This window comes from Botrytis fragariae (assembly GCF_013461495.1).
Source record: "Botrytis fragariae strain BVB16 chromosome Unknown tig00000000, whole genome shotgun sequence".
Taxonomy (NCBI): Eukaryota; Fungi; Ascomycota; class Leotiomycetes; order Helotiales; family Sclerotiniaceae; genus Botrytis; species Botrytis fragariae.
This window is the reverse complement of record NW_023500986.1, coordinates 770,152-790,004: the sequence shown is the minus strand read 5'-3', so window position 1 is coordinate 790,004 and position 19,853 is coordinate 770,152. Positions and strand designations below refer to the sequence as shown.

The window sequence follows — 19,853 nt, the reverse complement described above, 5'->3', positions numbered from 1 at the left end:
TTCAATTCAATTCGGTTGGGTAACTCGGATACTGATTTCTCTTTCTGTATTACTATCGAGACTATTCTCCTTTCTCGAAATAGATGCAAAATATGCAAATCTCATTGTTCACATGCCGGTCATAAACCCTAGATGGCATTTCCATTACTATTAGGTAAAAGGCCAGCAGCTTAGCTCTCTGAGAACGCGTCCTGCGTCTTTCTTGGCTAGTTTTCTTGCCAGGAGATTGCAAAATAGGTAGTCCTGAGCTCTGGGACCCCTTGAGAACCCCCCCCCCTCGTCCTTGATGATACGTTCAGTGAATGAAAGCTGCAACATACTTGCATTTCCCTTCCATACTGTCCATCTCTAAAACTTTGCAGTCAATACTCCTAGTCTTTGACCAATATCACTCTCTGTGTGTTCCCTTTCCCTCCTGACCTATCCAAATTCCCTGAACGCCAAATGCCGAATACTGGTATCATCAAAGTATACAAAGCAAATGATGCTCGCCAAATTGTTTTACTCCCCCTCTGTTATCTCACATAGGATGTCTCCTCAAATATTCCCACAACGATTCTAGAAATGTGTTGGTTCTCTGGCCATCATTACCTAAATAGCACGCATCGCTCCCTTTGAATGAAGTCAACACTGCTCTCGAATTTCTGCATTCGACCTAAAAAAGCAAATGTAATGAGTACATCCGCAAACAAGCTGTAAGAAGGCCGCCCGCCTAATCACTCGAAGCACAACCTCTGCATCCGCAACTAACGCATTGAATCTCCTGGTCCTCCTTCAGGTCTGCCTTCGGTACCCGGCATATACAGGTAGAGTTAAAGTTTGTCTCTTTCGTTTGAACGCATTTAAGACAGCATAACTGTATCCAATTACCCATTAGTAAATCACTCAAACATGCATCCACCATACCCTTCACCAAGAATAAAACATACCTTCTCGTAGCCCTCCTTCTTCCATTTCGCCACGAGCGTCGCATCACATTGACCGTTCTTCACACACCAATCATATAATTCCTTGCTGATCTTTTCTTCACAGTACATATCCCAAACGTATCTACTTCGCTGATGATTTATTTGTGTGATTTCCCATGTGGCTTGATGACGGGGACCAGTGGATGGTGGAGCTGCGATAGCATCTTTCATTTTGTTGCTGTAGACGAGGAGAGAATCTTCAATATCGCTGTAGCCATTTGGGGGAGCTTTGCGCTTGGAGGAGTGGCGGATGGCAGGCATGGTTGCGGTGATTATGTTGTAATTGTGGTAGTTATAAGTTCGGCAACAGTTGTGGTAAATTGTTGTGAAGTATTGTGTTGTATTCAGGTGTAGAAAGTAAGGTCGTAGTTGTGTGTGAGTGTCAATAAGATTATATGATTCGCAGCGGGGTGAAGCAAGCAAGCAAGCTCTCATTCAAAAATTAATTCGTCAGCCTCGAGCTCCCAGCTAAAAAATTAAGGTTTACCGCGTCCACGTGACATATTTTGATCGGTCGCTTCTATCAAGGAACCTCAACTTCTGGGGACTGAATGGAGATTTGATCACAACGAATCAGCGACAATGGTTATTAATCCTACTTATCTTGCGCAGCGGACGCGCCAGTGTAAGTTAACCTTCCTGTGCCCCATGAGCCATAGTGCTCTGTATTTGATATAGAAGAAAAGCTAATTAATGCGATAGCCGTTAACTGGACTGATGCGAAATCAAGAGTGTTGAAGAGCTACAGAGAATGGATCCGTGCTGTATGTTTGTTCTGTATCCGTGGGAAGGGCTGGAGAGAACGGCGGACGTGTGGGGAGTATGGAAACTGACGGGTGTTGATGTAGGCTCCGGAAATCCAAACAATGTACTCTCTCGGCATGCCAGTTTCACAATTGAGGACGAAGATGCGGTCGGAGTTTGAGAGGCACAGATACGTGAACCACATTGGAACGGTGGACAAGCTATTGTATGAGAGCCATGCAGAATTCCAGGTACGTTAAAGAGGTTGGGAAATTATGTCTCCGGGTTGCGAGGAGACAAGATGAAAGAGGGGTTGTACGGAGCAGTGTGTGCTGTAGAGAGGGGCCTGGCATGCGAGAAAGGATCTTTGGCATCAGCAGCAATATGGAACACAATTAGGGGGCGTGGAATGCGATGGGTTACACATGAAGTCTATGTACTAATTTTGTGCTTTATAGGAGACTTTGAACTACTGGAAGCAACTTCCTCACATCTTGAAGTATTTCCGAGCAGAAGAGGACCCAACTGCAAGATTACCGCAGAACTTCATGACAGGTTTCTTAGAGGTATGTCTAAATGTTGCTCTCATCTTGAATTCATTTCTGACCTCAATCAAAGGGACGCAATTAGAAGTTGGTATCTTTATTTTGTCGCTTTGTACATATCCCAATGAACCTCAATTGAACTCCATGAGATCCTTCCCTTTTATACGCCTTGCCACTGCCGTGATATTTAAGTTATTGGCCCCAATACATTACGTTGTTTACGACTCCATCTGAGAGGCATGCTGCTCCCGTGCTGCTGTGAATTTATCGGCAACCACATCACAAAGATCTATCAAATCATCTAACCCCTTTCTTAAAGCATCTTCAGCTGAATTATCTATTTTTATTATTAGCCAGTTGTCTCTACACAATTTAGAACGGGCGATACTGACCATATGTTTGGATTCGAATGTTCATTAACTCTTCCGAAGGATGTGGTATCGAATAACCGCAGAACTCAACATCAGGACTGGAAAGGGAAGGATCAGTATAATTGAGCCAATAAATTTGCAGGTTACCAGGAATCCGGCATACTTCTTCATGATGATGTATCTCAACGCATTCCCTAACGTGTGATCTTCTTTCTTAAACTCAAAAGATGCAGCCTTGTCACTCGATCCAGGAAGCTGAATCCCACGAAGTTAGCACATACTCTTGACTATACTGCTGCAAGTCCCTTTGAGATTTCTGTGTGTTCTTACAATACGAAGTCTCTGTTCCTGGAACATCATCGCAGCGGGGTTGTGCGGATCTTCGCGCATGAGGGTTTCGCCTTCAGTTTCTGCTGGCACTTCCTCCATTGATACATCTTCTGCGGGAGCTGGTGCAGATGCCTCTGCTTCCTTCTTTCGTGGTGCCATGATCAATTTGTTTGAGGGAGTGTTATCGTAAGATAGACGGGCGCAAAGAAATGTCTAATCTGGTGAAGAACTGCAGGATTGATAATTTTGATAAATTTTATCAATGGTCACGTGCAGATAAGAGATTTGATGTTTTCATTTAATGCCTGAGGCCATTGCCCATGCCACTTGGGACTTCGCGCGAAATTCAATGCCCCGTCTATTTTCCCTTGCTACGTTCCATGAAGTTTTCGCAGTTTTCTAGAACTTCTGTGGTCAATCTAGAGGATTTTCTTCCTACTCTTCTCCTTTTCCGAGATTCCCAATTCGGCCAAGTAATGTTTGAAAGTCCAATAGATTGTTTGTTTTTGATGATTTACTTGACTTGTGCAACTCCTGATAGGCTAAAAGAGCCAACCTTGACGCTCAGTGGCGGCAAATGAGCATCAACCGTTTAAAGGCCTCGGGCTTATGTATGACCCGAGGAAAAGGTTAAGCTATGGAATAGGGGTTATCTCGATAATGGCAAACGTTATGCCAGCTGTGGGAACGTCATATATGTTATGGCCTTAGCTTAAGGGGGATGTTACTCTAGGCTGTTACACTCGCGCGCGGCAAAGAAAGATTAGGAAATCTTTGGTCGCCCGTTGGTAGGTTGGCCAAGGCTCAAGTGTCTTTAGGAGAGGAAAAATTCGATAGTGCCAAATCTGGGGTATCTCTGCAATATGCCGGAAACGATACGATACAGATTTTACTTTTCGGAGAACTGTACAATTTCGACAACCGAATGTGTTCCAAGATGCCGTTGAGAACTTGGGGCATGTTCCACTACATACAGCACATAACAAAGTCACCTGTTATGAGTACGAAACAGTATTGTGGCGCAGGATCAACGAATGGATTTCTCACGATTGCCTCATCTTCAGGTGAAGTCGCACACAGCCTTGCCACGAATAGATGCAGATGTCCCATGTCCCATGCCCCATTTTTGATCTGTTGAGTTGGAAACATCACTAGTTTTTATTTTTTTGCAGAAGATGAGACACGAATCGCGTGTCCATACCAGCGATCTTTCTTTCTCTCTTTAATTTATCTTTTTTTACTTATTAATTCTTCCCCACGACGTGACGTGAGCCTTCGTTTGCAAAGATTTCTTCTCTCCTCTTTAATCTTTCCAACGCGTCTCCTTCATGTGGGGAAGTTTGATTGGAGGGAGATGCTGAGCCGCGTTTCAAGGAAGATCATTCATGGAGCCATTTGGTTGGTTATTTTTTTGTGACTAGGGTATCAATTTGTCAAACGCAACCGTCGCAGTTCTAACAGGGATTCTTCGGACCATGTCCGCATGGACCACCTTCAATGGTAGGTGGACACTGGACTCTGGACTCTAGGAGGGGCTCGCTGGCTTTTCCAAAGCTGGCTTCGGTCCTTACTTGCTTTAACTAGCTCTAAAAGTTCGTTGTTCGACGAATGATCATAGACTCGGGAGCTGTCAAACCTGAAAGCTGTCTATGTTGATGTGCATCTTATTGATCTCCGATTGGGAGGTGAAGAAGCCAAGTCAGCTTTCTCGTGTCACGTACATCTTTTGTGGCTCTTAGGTATTCAGTTATATACGTGCTTGGGAGGAATACGAGTCTACTAAAGAGCGGGCAACCCGAAAATTAAACAATTCTCACCACTACATCCCAGCTTGGAATGACCTTCCAATCGTTCAAGCTCACCATCCATCAGAATAATCATATATATTGTGATGTCCGAAAGAAGAGGGGTTTGTGTTCACAGACCATGCTTATCCTCACAACACACGATTGATCGTCAGGGCCGCAAGCGAGAAATATTGAACATCGAAAACATCTTACAAATCAGATCCTTTTGATGCAATTATCCGTATGAATGTGATAGGGAGGGGCATTACAAGCAATATTCACATGCAAGATCTAACGATTATCTCAAACTCGTGTGATATATATTAAAAATTGGCCAGATCAGGACTATGCTTCATTTCACAAAATTATCAATGAAACAAAAGGGACGACCGATAAGCTAATGATAATGGTGTGCAATTTGGATAAAATTGATGCAGGACTAGCAAGGGTTTCACTAGGACACTATGAAATATTGAATTTACAGATCCTGCAGATCAGGACTACAAGGGTTGAAACCCAAAAGCATGGAAAACGATCTCTGGAGTTTTGAACGATGAAAAATCTTTGGGGAGGTTTGGGCGATGTAGAAGACGAGAATAACATAGCTTCTTCTACTTTGCCTTCGCCCTTCAAGATTGAGCTGAAACTTTCCAACGGCAATTCTCACATCAATAATGTCTTATATTCATTGGCAGAGAAAATGATGGCCAAGACCTTTGGGATTTGATTCATGTTTGATAGCCAACCACATCCACCAGTCAGACACCAGCTGCCAGATCTAATCTACTATTTTCTCCTAGAACTTCCCTATTTATCCGACTCCCGCCAGGTACTAAGTACCGCACACTCTGCCTTGAGTTGAATCTAAAACAATAGTTGATTTTCATGAAGTCCAAGCTTCTCTTGAGCTTCATTTCCTGAAAATACATTGAGCTTCGTGGGTAAATGATATAATAAATTGCATGATTGACTATGGAGGAAAATCTCCTATGGCAACGTGTAAGTTATCGCCATCGTTATATTTGAAATATCCCAATATCACCTAGTGACTCGTATATTGACAATCGCATATCGTAATGTATACGAATCCATCCTTCATCCCATCCTAAGTTATGACCTCAATGACCTCCCGCTCTCAAGCATTGATATGCAACTTAAATAAAATCCTTAAATATCAGATCAAACAAACCAAAGCAAGCATAGAAACAAAGGCGTCAGAGGTTGGGTTGCTGAATAGAAATATAATTTGGATCTTCATCAAATCCCCAATCCCTCCCTCCATAATAAAACTTTATACATCTCCAATTTGGTATTCCTTGGAGATTCTTTCATACTGAATTTCCAATCCACTTACTCTCGAAATCTACAGAGTATCCTAGTTTCCCATGTTTACGTCTTCGAATACGTACGAGAGGACCAGTTGCATTCCAAAATACGTGAGACTGGTGACTTGACTGGAACATATAATTTCCCCTCCATTTCATCCGACGCTTTTCCTTCATCTATCGAGATTTCAACCCCTCTCCTACCCTCCTTTTCCGTGTGAGAAGCCCAAACTTCCAGTGTCGGACTACGGGGTATATAATTAAAATCGACACGAGTTGGAAGTAACGCATTGACACTGGACCGGGGGTCCTTCAGTGATATTTCATACTGCGTGACGGAATGCTACTCTATTGTACCGGGAAAAGGGTTTGCAGTAATCTTCACGTCCGGTATCGACATCTCTGCGTTGACCATCCATCTACCTACTGTACTGTGTGCAAGATCTCGTCTTGAATCCATATCCATATGAATCAGCACCTCAGATGTGTATGTAACTCGCTCGTATCACGCACGCATTATCGAGCACCCATTGAATCCATTACCAACAGCCATGTCAAACAATCAAACAGCCATACAGCCGAAGAACCTTGGACAAACAGCCTTGATAGCCAATGAATCCATTCCCACCCTGCTCTCTAACCCAGGTAGTATTAGAACACCAGTGCACCCACCATCACTCATTGCTTAGCACTAGCACCCGGTGTTTGAACCTCTTTCTTTCTTTTTCTTTTTTGTGATCGACCTAAGAGGGTGGAGGTAATCCTCTTTTCGACTCCTCCATGATCGAATCCAATCAAACGGATGAATTCCAGAAGTGACGACTTGCGAGAGGCAAGAATCAAGAGTGTTTGTTAATTAACGTGGAATGAATATTGGTATTATATGGATGATGATAATTGATACGAGTGATAAGAGAGAGTTACATGAGATTATATCAATATGAGTCTTAGTCTACTTATTACTACCGATGATATACCTGGGATATATAAATATAATACTCGACGGAGTAATAAGCACACAGGATCCCGCTAAGAGTCTCAAGAGTGCTTAACTGACCTACTTATCCTGTATACGAAATAACCTGAAACACACCCACCTAAGAAACCTCCATTACCTCGAAAGCCTGGCAAAAGCCTCGATTTCAATTAAATTCATAAAACCTCACCGCCACCCATAAAGACCGATTCTGACCTTTCTCAAACTGACTGCTGCGACTGCGACCTCTCGTTTCCCAGCTTCTTTATGAAGGCGAACCCCTCTCTGATCGGATCTGTTTTTACTTCTTCTCCTCCTTCTGCTCTTCTTCCTTTTTACCACTTCAGGATACTTCCCAGAGCACTGTGTAGTTTTGGTTATCGATTTATTTATAAAACCTACAAAAGTACTTTTTGCTATCTCACCAGTATAGTTATCAATCAATCACCACGATCATCTGATCAGCTTCCGTCCCATTCCCATTCTCAGCTACAACACGAGAAGTACCAGTCAATATCTTCTTCGCAATAGCACATCGGTCTTGTACCGTCTGTTACAAGTAGATTCGTTCGAAAACGAAACAACATCCAAGCCTCAAATCCTCTTTTTTTCTATTTAAACGCATAACTATCATCAAAGCCACCGCAAGAAAAGTACTAGGGATACCTGGAAAATACGCATTGCCTTTCATCCATCATTTACTACGTACGTACTTGGTAAAAGGTCAAAACTCGAGTCAAACCACCATTCGACTCAACATTCTCAACAGTCACCATTAAGTAAACACAGCATCTCACCTCACTCTTTATACTGTCGTTTGTCGACTGTATACTTTTGTACATCGGAGAGAAGTATCATAATCAAATTCTACGCTGAATTTGTGGAAACACGCCGACCGACCGACGGACGCACGAATCCGAATCTTGAAAGATACGGAAAGAGGGAGAGTACAAGAATCGGAAGGGAAAAGGGAAAAGGGAAAGAAAAGACATTTACGATTGCACCACATCATATAAACAAGTAAAGTGTGTATTCATTTTGGAATCTTCACTCTGTACATTGCGAAGAGTACAGAGTCATTCAAGACTTTTGCTTACAGGCGGATTGATTGGAGACAAGGAAGCGAGAAAGCTCCCTCATTTTCAAACATCAGCAAGTTTCACCATCTCCCACATTGAACCTTCTTTTTTTTGCTCCTCTTCAATCATACAATTTGTATCCCTCAATCAAAATGAGTACGGCTATTGCAATGGCCCCTTCACCGGTACCTCACGATAGATCATCATATGTTGATATCGCACCTTCAAAACCTTCGAATTCTCCTCCGGCGCAAAGAATACCTTCTACGTCGGCCACACCGAGCGTAACAATGGCGGCACAGCGTACAGGGAGCGGAAGTCCAAAATCAACTTCAGCAAAACCTTCACCTACTACGTATGTATTATTCCTTGAATTAAATGATTGATAAATTAAATCAATAATACTGACATCATAATTTCAACAGATCTCGAAACGGTGCACCACCTAAGATTATCGTTAAGAAGGAACCATCCTCACCTGAAATAACTGCTACTTCGCGTCATAGACCTCGAAAGCTTGATCTCACCAAAAACACCTCGAGCATCAATCCAGGTACTGGAAGACCATCAGCCAGTCAATTGACAGGTAGGGGTGCGGAGAGTGGTGGATTAGGTATTCAGGACGTCGGATTGGCGTGTCTCTCGCCAGGTTTCGTCACACAAGATCCGACGATGCGAGAACAATTGCAGCGAAGTTTATCTGTCCGTGAACAACAGAGACACATTATCGAATCGCGGTTACAACAAACAGCTAAGCCTGGTGATGCGCCAATGGAAAGTGCTAAAGAAAGAGAGCTGAGTGGGTTACCAGCAAAAACCCCAGGTACATCTAGAAGAAAGGCGCCGCCAGGACTAAGCATTGTTGCACCATCCCACGAGCAATTTGCGAATGAGAGAGTTATCCAATCTGCTCCAATGCACCACAGCTTTCCTGGCAGACATCAACCACAACCTCTAACTCGTCACGTCGCAAATCAACCATCAAATCTCTCCAATACATCTCACATCCATCATGTACCTGCTACCCAAACCACCAACAGACTACCACCAATTTCGGATGTCTTCGCAGCTGAAAATCTAGGTGCACACCGTGAATCGCCAAGAGGAAACGTGTACCAAAATTCGAACTCGAATTCTAATTCATCGCATTCCAACTCCAGACCAGGTTTCCCATCCCCAGGACATACTTCACAGCCACCAGCGTCTGCGGGCCATCAGCGTCCTCGCGAATACCGTTCTGCTGAGGAAGCACAGGCTGATCTGGCTGGTGGTCGTGCTGAACTTCTACCTAAGCTCGTACATTACGGGGGTCATCAACCCCCCACTCCTCCATCGCCTACAAATGTCAACGCGAGACCTTCAGAAGCTGGTCGAAGCAGTGGTAGAAGAAGACCTAGAGCAGAGTATGAAGAGGGAGCTAGTCCACCACTTGGACAAGGTCCACCAACATCAAGACGAACTGGACCATTTGGAGAGGGACGAGATAGTCCAATGACTTCACAACAGAAGAAGGAAGAGTTCATGCGCCTGTGTAATCGGGCTTGGGACCTCTTCCATTCTTAGCTGTTTGTTGTCATGTCTCTCTTTTTCTTCTTTCCTTTTGTCTATCAAACAAATAATGCTATAACCGGAGCTTCACTTTTACTTCTGGGAAAGGCAATACTCTTTTTGCGTTTTATGATGACAGGGCATGTTGTACGTGCCTGTCGGTATACTTTCTTGAGCCATTATGATCGACCGAATGATTTCTTTTTACTGCTTCATATGATTGATGCGTTGATTCATGGTTATAATGGACACAATTATATTTAATTCGCTAGGGTGAATGGGGGTGGTGTGAAATGGAGGGATTTGTGGGTGAACGGATGGGTGGTTAGGGAAAAGGGAATGGCATACAATGATTTTCCATGATTTTTCGGCAATCTTTGAAGGTTGAGGAGGTGGATGGGGAATGGGAATAGGAACGGAAGGGAAGGGAAATAAGGATAGGAGGAGATATTTTCAGAAGAGGAATGGATTCTGTTCTATATTCAATGAAATAACTCTCTAATAATTTCCACTTCTTCGCTTCGTGCTATATGAGCTGTGTGTTCCTCCTTGTGTGTGATTTCCTTTTGCAGGAGTGATTAAAGTATAGTGCAGTATAGTATAGTATATTAATGAGTGTATATCTTGCTAGTGAAATAGAGAGTGGAAAATAGTATTAAGTTTGTGGTTTTCAGATGGGAATGAGGAACCAAGAGGAGGGTAAATAAAGGGTGTTGTGAGCTGAACGTCTGGTGGACTTTGATAGGGGTGTGCATTAGAATCGGGGTTGGGGTTGGGGTTGGGATTCGAAGGGCTAGCTAGAAGATGGGATGAGAGGGGAAGAGAAGAGAGAGAATAGAGGGTTTACATGTATTGTATTATTTGCCTTTTGCCTTTTGTCTTTTGTCTCTTATCTACACATACCTCAGTGAGGTGAGAATTATAACACAAGTGTACGAGGATTGTGAGGATTGTGAGAATTGTGTGAGAAGAGCAGTAGATTGATTGTAATTATGTTTGTGTTTTGGTTTTGGGTTTTGGGTATGGGAAATGAGATTAGGATGGTGTATCTATCTATCTATCTATTCCTATTCCTCTGCTTTACCACGGACCATATGTACCTAAGTACCTGAGTATACACTTCTCGCTTGGGGAAAGGGAAGCCGAGGGAGGGAAATGACAAGGGAAGAAAAGAAAGGAAGAATGAAAGAAAGAAAGAAAGAAAGAAGAGTAATAGAGGAGAGAAAGGGGGTAAAGGGGAAATACGCGATATTTATAGGGGGTACCCTATTGATATTTTGCATATTGAGATTTGGGTGTATCATATCATATCATATCACGAGCACGAATAAAAGATACACATAAATTCATTTATTTAATCTTTCTTTAATTCTTTCTCTCTTTATTCACATTCTCAATCTTCCTCTCCATTCGATTCGATCCCATTCCTACACAGACAAGATTCGTTTCACCTATCCATTCATCCTTCCATCCCTCCCTCGCCCATCTCCAGATCCGCATTCTCATCATTTATCTACAATCTCCCACCATCACCTTCCCTCTCCCAACTACGTATCCCTCAAATCATAATCCCCATCATCATTCCGAACTTTCAAAACACAAAGAACCACCTTCCTTTTCAACCAGCCATCCATCCCATCCTCTACCAAAAAACAAAGCCACGCACAACCATATAAGTATCAAAAAGCCACAGCCAAGAATCGCAAGCTATTTTTACTCGTGCATACCTCCATCTCCGATCCATCAAAAGCAAGACTACACATGAATCAGAGCCAGGCCAAATCAAAAGCAAATACTCCCAGCCCATAGCTCTCTCTTTCTCTCTAAGAATAAAAGGTTGTAATTGTCCAAAAAGGGGTCAAAGAAGAAGAAGAAGAAGATAAATAACGACTGTAAGATGTATAGTCTTGATTGTATCATGGGTACTCATAAAAGGAAGATCCCTTTCTGTATCGTTTGCTCCCCCAATTCGCCATTCATGAGAAGTCGAGAAGAAAAAAAAAGACCCATGGCTCAAAATGAGTAAAAAGTGTGCATCAAGGCTTCAAAAAAGCAAAGCAACCAGGGTCGTGAAGAAGAAGGAAATTTGCTGTGCTGCTTATTAAAAAGAACTCCCCAAACGCCATACTGTTGCTGTAATGTAATGCTCATGTGAAATATGCCACCCTTCATTGCGCAATGCTCATATTGAAGAGACACCAGTGTCGTCTTTCAATTCTTTATATGCTCCCATACCAGTAGGGTCGTAATAACAAATGAAACCACATTCTTGACAATTGAAGCTGCTGGTCGAGCGGAATTTATGTTCGGTTCTACATGGCTTGAGGTCTCGTTGAAGATTTGCCTGTTCGATCATGCTCTTGAACATGCTTTTTCTGCATGTAATCCCACTATCCAGCACATAATGTCAGAGTCCTTCCTCACCTGCTTGACAGAGTTTTATCTCACGACCCCATTCGGACTTGAGAACTTGTGAAGCAGTGATACGACGGTGAGGATTTGGATCCAGTATCGAGTAGATGACATTACGACAACGTGCCTTTATTCATGTTAGTTCATACAGACATGAGAATTGTAAGAGGGAGACATACTCGATGTAATGACTCGATGGGAGCATAACCTTCTTCGTCTCTTCGACCTTCTAAATACTTCTCATAAAACTCATCTTCGTCTCTCTTCGCGACTCGCCAAAGGTGACGTCCTGTACGCATTGCCATGTAAATGACACCTGTAGCCCAAACGTCGACAGCTCTTGCGTCGAATTCTTTGTCAATGTACTCTTCTGGGGCGATGTAAGGGGCGGAACCACACAATCCAGTTACCATGTGTGCGTCCTTCTCCCAAGCCATTCGAAAGCATTCGCCGTTCCCAAAATCTGTTATCTTCAAAGAACCGTGTGTGGTCAAAAGAAGATTTTCTGGTTTCAAATCTCGATGCGCAACTCCCATCTCGTGCATGTATTCGACGCCACGCATCATCTGTTTGAAGTAACAGTCCGCTTCCACAACTTCAAGCTTTCCGGCAGCGAGTACCAAAGTGTAAAGATCACCACCTGCACAGAATTCCATGACCTCGCAATAGTCCCCCTTCGAGTCTTGAAGGAGGTCAAGGGTATGGATGACATTAGGGTGTCGTAATGAGGAAGATATACAGAATTCGGAAGTAAGTCTCTTGCTGTATTTTCTTTCGTTCTCTTCGGGTCTTCTTCGGAATTCCTTCACAGCGTAAAGTTGCTCGGTTCCCTGTTCGGACCTCTTGTGAGATATCCTGACAATTCCGAAAGCACCCCGACCAATAACTTCATTACATTTCCCGTATTTATCTACCAATGTTGCCGTCGCATTGGGCCCACCCTTCTTTTCTGTAGCCAGTGATTCTTTCTCACGCTTCAGTTGATCCACCCAATTTGACATGAGTGAAAGTTGTTGTTCGCCTTCATGGGTTTCGGATTGTTTCGCCTTTCCACTAATCAAGCCTCGCAGCATTTCCCCAAGTTTCTCCTGTCTCTTGGCACTCTTCAGATGATGCTCGTGGCCCCCTTGCACATCAGGCATGGTGAGAAATCGCTGATGGTTTGCGGGTGCCTTTTTGTCTTTTGTTGAACCATTTTTGTCCTTTGTACTCGGTGTAGCACTCGATTTGTCGGATGGACTCTTCTTCTCTTGTGATGATGTCTTTCGGGATAGAGATCCAGGCCTCGAAGATGATTTAGGAGATGTTGTGCCATCCACAACCTTTGGCGTCGAGGAACCAGAGGCGGCACTCGATGTAAGATTACTTTCTGACCGTATCGATTCCTTTGTAGAAAACATGCGAGTTAAACGCTTCGTCATGGAAGGTTTCTCGGCAGTCGTTGGCATAGGTGCTGCCTTGAGAACCGCAGGAGGAGGAGGTGTAATCGTTCCATTCATAGTTCCATGCACGCTTAGATTTTCGGTGCTTGTGATGGCGCTCACATTGGAGGTTGTAGGTCGAGATTGAGGAGATCCATGTGAGGACGAAGGTAAAGAAGGCGTAGGAGAGGGTTGTGCCTTCTCAGCAAAATCTCTTGGGACTGCGACCGACGCCATGATGATTTTGCTTTCTTGAAGAATTTGAGATGCGCTTTCGTATCGGTTGCAATCAGTAAAAAGATATCCGCCAAAGGCGGAGGTCGCGGGCAATGCCCGTGCTTTGTTGGAAATTTGTGTTTTTATTCTGTGGGCGTGTGGGTTGTGTGGGTGTGGGACGTATGCGGAATAAGATTGAACAGTGGGAATTCCGGTTTTTTTTTAATTATAAATCGAAATGAAGCGGCGTATCAATTATGGAAGTGAATATAGTCGGACTTTCTTCTGTTGATTGTTGGATGGTTGTCTTTGGAGGAAATCAAAGGTATGATTGAAGCTTCTTTCAAACGTTCTCTTTGGAAGGCGAATACCAGATGAAGTTGGGAAGAAAGTGAGTGATACCGAGGTGGATGAAGTAAAGTCGGAATCTCCAATTATAAGCAATGGAGATGGAGATGGAGATGGAAATTGAAATTATTTGGCCTTTCCCTTTGATTTCTCTGCCACACACCAAAAAAGCTTGTGTGGGTTTCCCGGATTGATAGCGGATGTTCTTAACTTGGTAATAGAGTACTAGAGTCTAGGAGATATCAAGACTAGTATGCGTTGTATCGGCACCCGGTCGTATGAGTATCCGTATTCCTTGTCGAGAGGAGGTCTTTGATTGTGTTTTTGGTGGTGCCGTGATGCTTTTAATGTCGGTTGGTACGAAGAGGCAATAAGATGAAGCAAGACAAGTTAGATGCGGTAGCAGTGAAGTAGTGGTAGTGGTAGTGGTAGTGGTAGTTGTGGTCGAAGTTGTAGTAGTAATTGAAGTGGTTGTAGCTATGATATAATAATACTTGGGATTTCGATGGTTGCGGATTGAGTACAAGTTAAAGCAAGAAAGCACACACAGCCTTGCTTGGAAACAGTTTATAATTAATAATAGAAGGATTGGATTGGATTGGATTGGATGGGACAGACGGATGCAATAAATAAGATAGAGGAGAGGAGAAGTCTGTTGCCTCTTTTATTATTTCAACCCTTTGTTATAGATCTGGAGAGAGTGAGAAAGGGAGAGGGATTATTTGTTGTACCCAGGCATCGATCTACCTATATACAATATATATACACTCGCACCTATTTATCTCTACCTAGGGATCTATCTATCTATCTCTCATCTATCGATCTGTCTATCGATCTGTCTATCTATCTACATACATTACATATAGTACATACCTGTCTATCGACCTCCGTCCCGACTATAACTACCTAGCCGGTCTTTTGGCCATTCCTCAAGCTTGTAAAGAAAAAGGTCGGTCCGCTTGCAGTAATATATTAGCTACCTAGGTATCTATACTCCTCGACTAGGCAATTCATGGCATAGGAGTCAGCAGAAGTGAACGATGTTCATTTTACATTTCTCTTAATAGTAAGGTATCGCTTGTAAAATAGAATGTGGTGAAAATACACCTAGGTACTAGCTATATCAAAAAAATTCATCGAAAAAGCTCCTCGGTCTAACGAAAGAAATTCTTTCAAGAAAAAAAATCCAAAATTTCTTTCTATTCACACGGTTATCTCTATGAGGGATTAATATTGAGCTAACCCCCTGCTGGGAATTCCAATGGCTAGATTTGTGTACAATTCACGCCCGTACATACACATACACATACACACACACACACACACACACACACATTTAACGTGTGTACATGTCTACGTCTTGGTATGCGTAAAGTGCACCCTTTGTACATCATACTTCCCTACCTACGTGCCGTAAGAAAAGAAAGATTGCATTCGGTGCTGAGAATAGAGTAATTTAATCCTGGTCTGCTAGTCATCAACCTCCCGGATTCAGAGCTGTATCATGCATATGAAGATAGTCGCATAATGCTGACGTTGAACGTTGGAAGAAAAAAAAAAGAAGACTAGGGGAGATGAGGGAAAGGGGGAAGGAGCTTTCTCAATCCAAGGTTCGGGTCTTTCACACTTCACATCCTCCAAAAGAAATAATCCCAGGTCCTCTTTTATGTTAGATGTGATGGACGAAGTACATACCAGTAGTCCACACGACGTATACGTTATTGCATGTACCGCTCGTTGCTCGGTATCTGGAATGATGGAAATATCCTTAGCCAGGGTCCATGAAAACTTACAAATCTTTGACCGGGTGAGTTTGACCGACCTTTCTTTGCGCTTGGTTGAGCAGAGAGTACAAAGTACATCGCCCTGATACATGTATCATTCATGTCTTTCTCTATATAGATTTCGTTGACATCTAGAATTTGTGGGATTCGCCGTGCTGATACATGTCTTTCTCGATATGGCTTTCAATTAACATCTAGAATTGGTTGAATTCACGACCAGCTACATACAAGCCTCAAGGCAATACAGCGTTATCGTACCAAGCATATCTGGGAGATTGAGTTGCAATAAGATCAGCGTGATGGAGTGTTATCGAAGTCGGTAAGATAATGCTTGCCCCTATCATATCTTTCGACAGCGCAATGGTTCATGAAACCTCTTGGGAAAAGGCAAATGTGTTGATACCCTCAAAAGAAATTGAGCGATTTAGACTTGATGTACGAGCATTAAACCAATGGTAATTTGTCTCATACAAGTCATCTTGCCAAGGTTGGCTAACTCAAAGATTCCAACTCCACCTTAAAGATCCCGAGACTCGGAAAAGTCCCAGGACAAGGACGCCTGACTGACGAATGTGGAAGATCTCCCCAAAAATGAAGAAAAAGAAAAGAAATTCATTCGCTGTCATGAATTTCCCTTGCCATCAAATCTATTCCTTTCTATCAACTGCTGTTGTGAGAAGTGACTGTTCCCAGCATTTACTGAGATGGTGATTGGTAAGCGCACTTCCAGGTTCAAAGTCTAATAAAGCAACGGAGAGAAGAGCGAAGATTTATATTACCACAGTACATTGTTACCGCAGCCCCTCGCCACATCGGTTAGACGAGGGATGGATGTACATGTAATGTAGACTACCTACGTATAGTATCAATAAGCAGTAAGCAAGTACGGGGGCGCTCCTTTCGAAGGAAATGATGTAACAATGGATGTGAATTTGAAATGGCGTGGATGGCTGTGCAAATTGTGAAGTCTTCATGCTCTCGAGAAATGGGTAAGAAACAAGGCAACAGACCGACAGAGTAGAAATTGGTCTCGCTGTCGGTCGGCCGGTCTACCTTTCCCCCTTATTATGCTCGTATAGGTACACCAGTCCCAACAGTACATACAATCGTCGTATGATTCCTAACCATTACTTTATCATTACTTCATCACTCAACCTTCCCTTGGTCCTCTTTTAATCCCTATGGCTGCTTGGCGCGGGGCCTCTTCTGGTTTGCCGTGCTTTGCTTGATTCATGAAACAATCAACACCCACCTGGGTGGCTAGCTGGGCATCTACGAGACCTACGAGACCTACGACAAAGAAAATTGGCCAACAACAATCACCGCCAACATGAATTGTTTGCAGAACATCAAATGCTTGGTTGGCCTTTGCCGAGATCTCTAAATGGATCCGTGTGAATATGTTCAAACATTGCTGCCATTCAAACCAATCATCTGAAGACGAATAATACTCTTTCTCAGATTCAGCCCTATGTGAAGATGATATTTTGATCCGAGGTTCTTGATCATACATTGTACAGAAAAAAGGTGCCTGGGTTTATCAGCTTGGAGGTGTGAGGTTAAAATCACGTGGGAGGTCTCTTTCCATGTGTGCGGTGTGTTTATATTAAGAGATTGGTCGAATTTATGGCCAATGCTCTACCGCTGCTGCATCAATCAATCGATATCACTCACATCAATCAAACAGCGGGGTAATCAAAAAGTCTCCTCTTCACTCCTCACTCCTCCTCCACAACACAACACAACACAACTGTCCAGCTGTCCAAATGTCAAACTGTCAAACTGTCAACTTGTTAGTCAAGCTTCCTTCGCCGGAACACAACCGTCAAATCACCTTGATTTGTAGTGCAAATATCAACATCAACAGCAATCTCAACATCAAATCCCAACCTTGGTATCATTGCATGCGTTCATCACCCCATTCTTTACTCCAGAAATATCATGCATGCGAGTCACCTCCTCAGTCACCACTCCATACTTTGCAATGTGTTTACGAATAGTTCGCTATTCTTTCCTGATTCAAATCCATACTCCGGCTCTCTTATCTTGTACCCCAGATATTCTTTTACCCAACGTGGAGTATCTTACATATATGTACGTGGAAGTGGCTCGACTTCACCTAGTGTGTATACACTTACTGCATTTATGAAAGGAAGTTCTCCATTTCAGCCACTTTTTGGTCATTCACATACACGGGAGAGAACAAGCCAAGTATCTTGAAATAGTTCGCACAGTACGGTACCCCAGGATATGCCAGCTCATCCAGCATTATCACAAGTACCTCCCTATCTCCCTTGTACCTAGTCTATCGTTTCTTGAATCTTCAATGTCTGCCTAGTATCTCTTAGAGTTATCTCCAGCGAGTGCACTCATATCCTCGAATTTAGAATATGATATGTTTGCTGCTTACCTCTCCACATTCCGAATCCTGTTCACTGCACTCTATGTTTGACCAATCACAATCATTAATCTCATCACACCGTTGGCCATGCCTTTCCTCATTCTTGCAAATCCGTTTCCATCATTCCCATCACCTAAAACTGTATACTTTTCCGTCCTGTTGGTTATTTTGATGCTGTGTGACCATTACACAACACCTCAAAACAAGCTTTTTAATTTACATTTCACATATATTTAAATCCCTCATAGATCAATTCCTCACATTTCTCCGTAACTTGGCATCCATCGTCACACCATCATGATTTCTTGAAGTTGCAGTGAATATATATTGCTTGGTTGAGAATTGACCAATAAGATTCATGGTAAATTCAATTATTCTCAATACTGATTGTAATATGTGCATCTCAGATGATGTTGATATCAGAGTAAGCGCTTTCAGGATCGACGGACAGCAAATTCCTTCAAGTTATCACATTTCTCTTCTCACCGCAAGATATCCCTCGTTTCTATGTTTATCAATCGCAATATTCAACCTAACACAAGCTCATTCGGACACACGTGCGAATGTACCATGGCATCCTTCCTTTTGACAATGTCATGGCCCTAATTCCAAATACACCCGGCTCCCCGGTGAGCGCCAATCCTTTCAACAACCACACCTAGTACAAATATCAATTGACGGGAAGCTTATCAATTTGCATGTGTTCACAGATATCCGGCAGCCAGCGCTTAATCGTACGTTACAAATTGCGACTATTTATCACTCATACATATTAATTCCTCACCGCGAGATATTTGCCACTTTTCATACCCCCACATCCAAGTCGTTACTGCTACACAGGGACGGCATCTACAGTAGTAATCTTAAGTTGAGGCGCTTTAGGCATTGAAATTTAATATCATCAGCCTGACTGTCACTGGCGCATGATCGCAATTGCTGTGTTGTGTACTTTGAACACGATTTATTCTTGCCTATCAAGAGCCCGGACTGTGCCTGACAATGAAAGTTTTTCAATTGTCGAATTCATGACAGATATTGAATTCACCCGGGTTTTTGGATTCACGTGGAATATTGAAATCACTTGTAACACTGAAGTCAATTTATGTATCAATTCTCGTTGGAACATCGAACACATTAATGAAGCGCAGCTTAAGGATTGCAAATTTGTTCATTCATAAACTCATAACAAAAAGTTACCATTAACAAACCCCGTTTGGTCTTCCTCTCAAAAATTCCTTCTCACTACGAGGCATCTTGTTTTCAGCCACTATTCAAAAACTCCTCATTGGCAATTGACAATAAGGTTGTGCAACAGCCACCCATCTACACGGCTGCAGCATAATGCTTATTATTCATATGTGAAACATATGCGCATGTACGCACCAACTGCCAATGTAGATCATCCGGTACCGGGCCTTAACTTTTTTCAGCGGCGGTATGACATTGGTTTTTATTTGCATTAGTATCATACGCTATTGCATAGGTGCTATAGTGAGATGAATGTGCGAGTACCATGGTATAGTGTCTTACCTGAGGTGAGCCTCACATCATTTCTCAACATGTCTGCATGTAAAATATAAGGAAAAGTACATACTGCA

General features: G+C 42.8%; 5 protein-coding genes across 5 annotated transcripts; 2 read left to right on the top strand and 3 right to left on the bottom strand.

Annotated features, from left to right (window-relative positions):
* Positions 1-712: 712 nt before the first annotated feature.
* Bfra_006453 (putative cell cycle control protein cwf14 protein) lies at positions 713-1,229 on the bottom strand (the record flags this gene model as incomplete). The annotated part of the gene is made up of 2 exons (XM_037336825.1): positions 713-856; positions 930-1,229. 2 exons carry the CDS (start codon positions 1,227-1,229, stop codon positions 713-715), a joined length of 444 nt encoding a protein of 147 aa, XP_037198191.1.
* A 313-nt stretch (positions 1,230-1,542) lies between these two features.
* Bfra_006452 (putative nadh-ubiquinone oxidoreductase b14 protein) lies at positions 1,543-2,342 on the top strand (the record flags this gene model as incomplete). The annotated part of the gene is made up of 5 exons (XM_037336824.1): positions 1,543-1,593; positions 1,671-1,732; positions 1,817-1,963; positions 2,171-2,278; positions 2,331-2,342. The coding sequence occupies exons 1-5, from the start codon at positions 1,551-1,553 to the stop codon at positions 2,340-2,342; spliced, it is 372 nt and encodes a 123-aa protein (XP_037198190.1). The 5' UTR covers positions 1,543-1,550.
* Positions 2,343-2,475: 133 nt separating this feature from the next.
* Positions 2,476-3,117, bottom strand: Bfra_006451 (putative dna-directed rna polymerase i and iii 14 kda polypeptide protein; the record flags this gene model as incomplete). Its single annotated transcript, XM_037336823.1, has 4 exons — positions 2,476-2,594; positions 2,650-2,726; positions 2,792-2,883; positions 2,959-3,117. The coding sequence occupies 4 exons, from the start codon at positions 3,115-3,117 to the stop codon at positions 2,476-2,478; spliced, it is 447 nt and encodes a 148-aa protein (XP_037198189.1).
* A 5,160-nt stretch (positions 3,118-8,277) lies between these two features.
* On the top strand, positions 8,278-9,688 carry Bfra_006450 (uncharacterized protein; the record flags this gene model as incomplete). Its single annotated transcript, XM_037336822.1, has 2 exons — positions 8,278-8,480; positions 8,551-9,688. 2 exons carry the CDS (start codon positions 8,278-8,280, stop codon positions 9,686-9,688), a joined length of 1,341 nt encoding a protein of 446 aa, XP_037198188.1.
* Positions 9,689-12,080: 2,392 nt separating this feature from the next.
* On the bottom strand, positions 12,081-13,743 carry Bfra_006449 (putative serine threonine-protein kinase hal4 protein; the record flags this gene model as incomplete). Its single annotated transcript, XM_037336821.1, has 2 exons — positions 12,081-12,212; positions 12,265-13,743. 2 exons carry the CDS (start codon positions 13,741-13,743, stop codon positions 12,081-12,083), a joined length of 1,611 nt encoding a protein of 536 aa, XP_037198187.1.
* Positions 13,744-19,853: the final 6,110 nt, after the last annotated feature.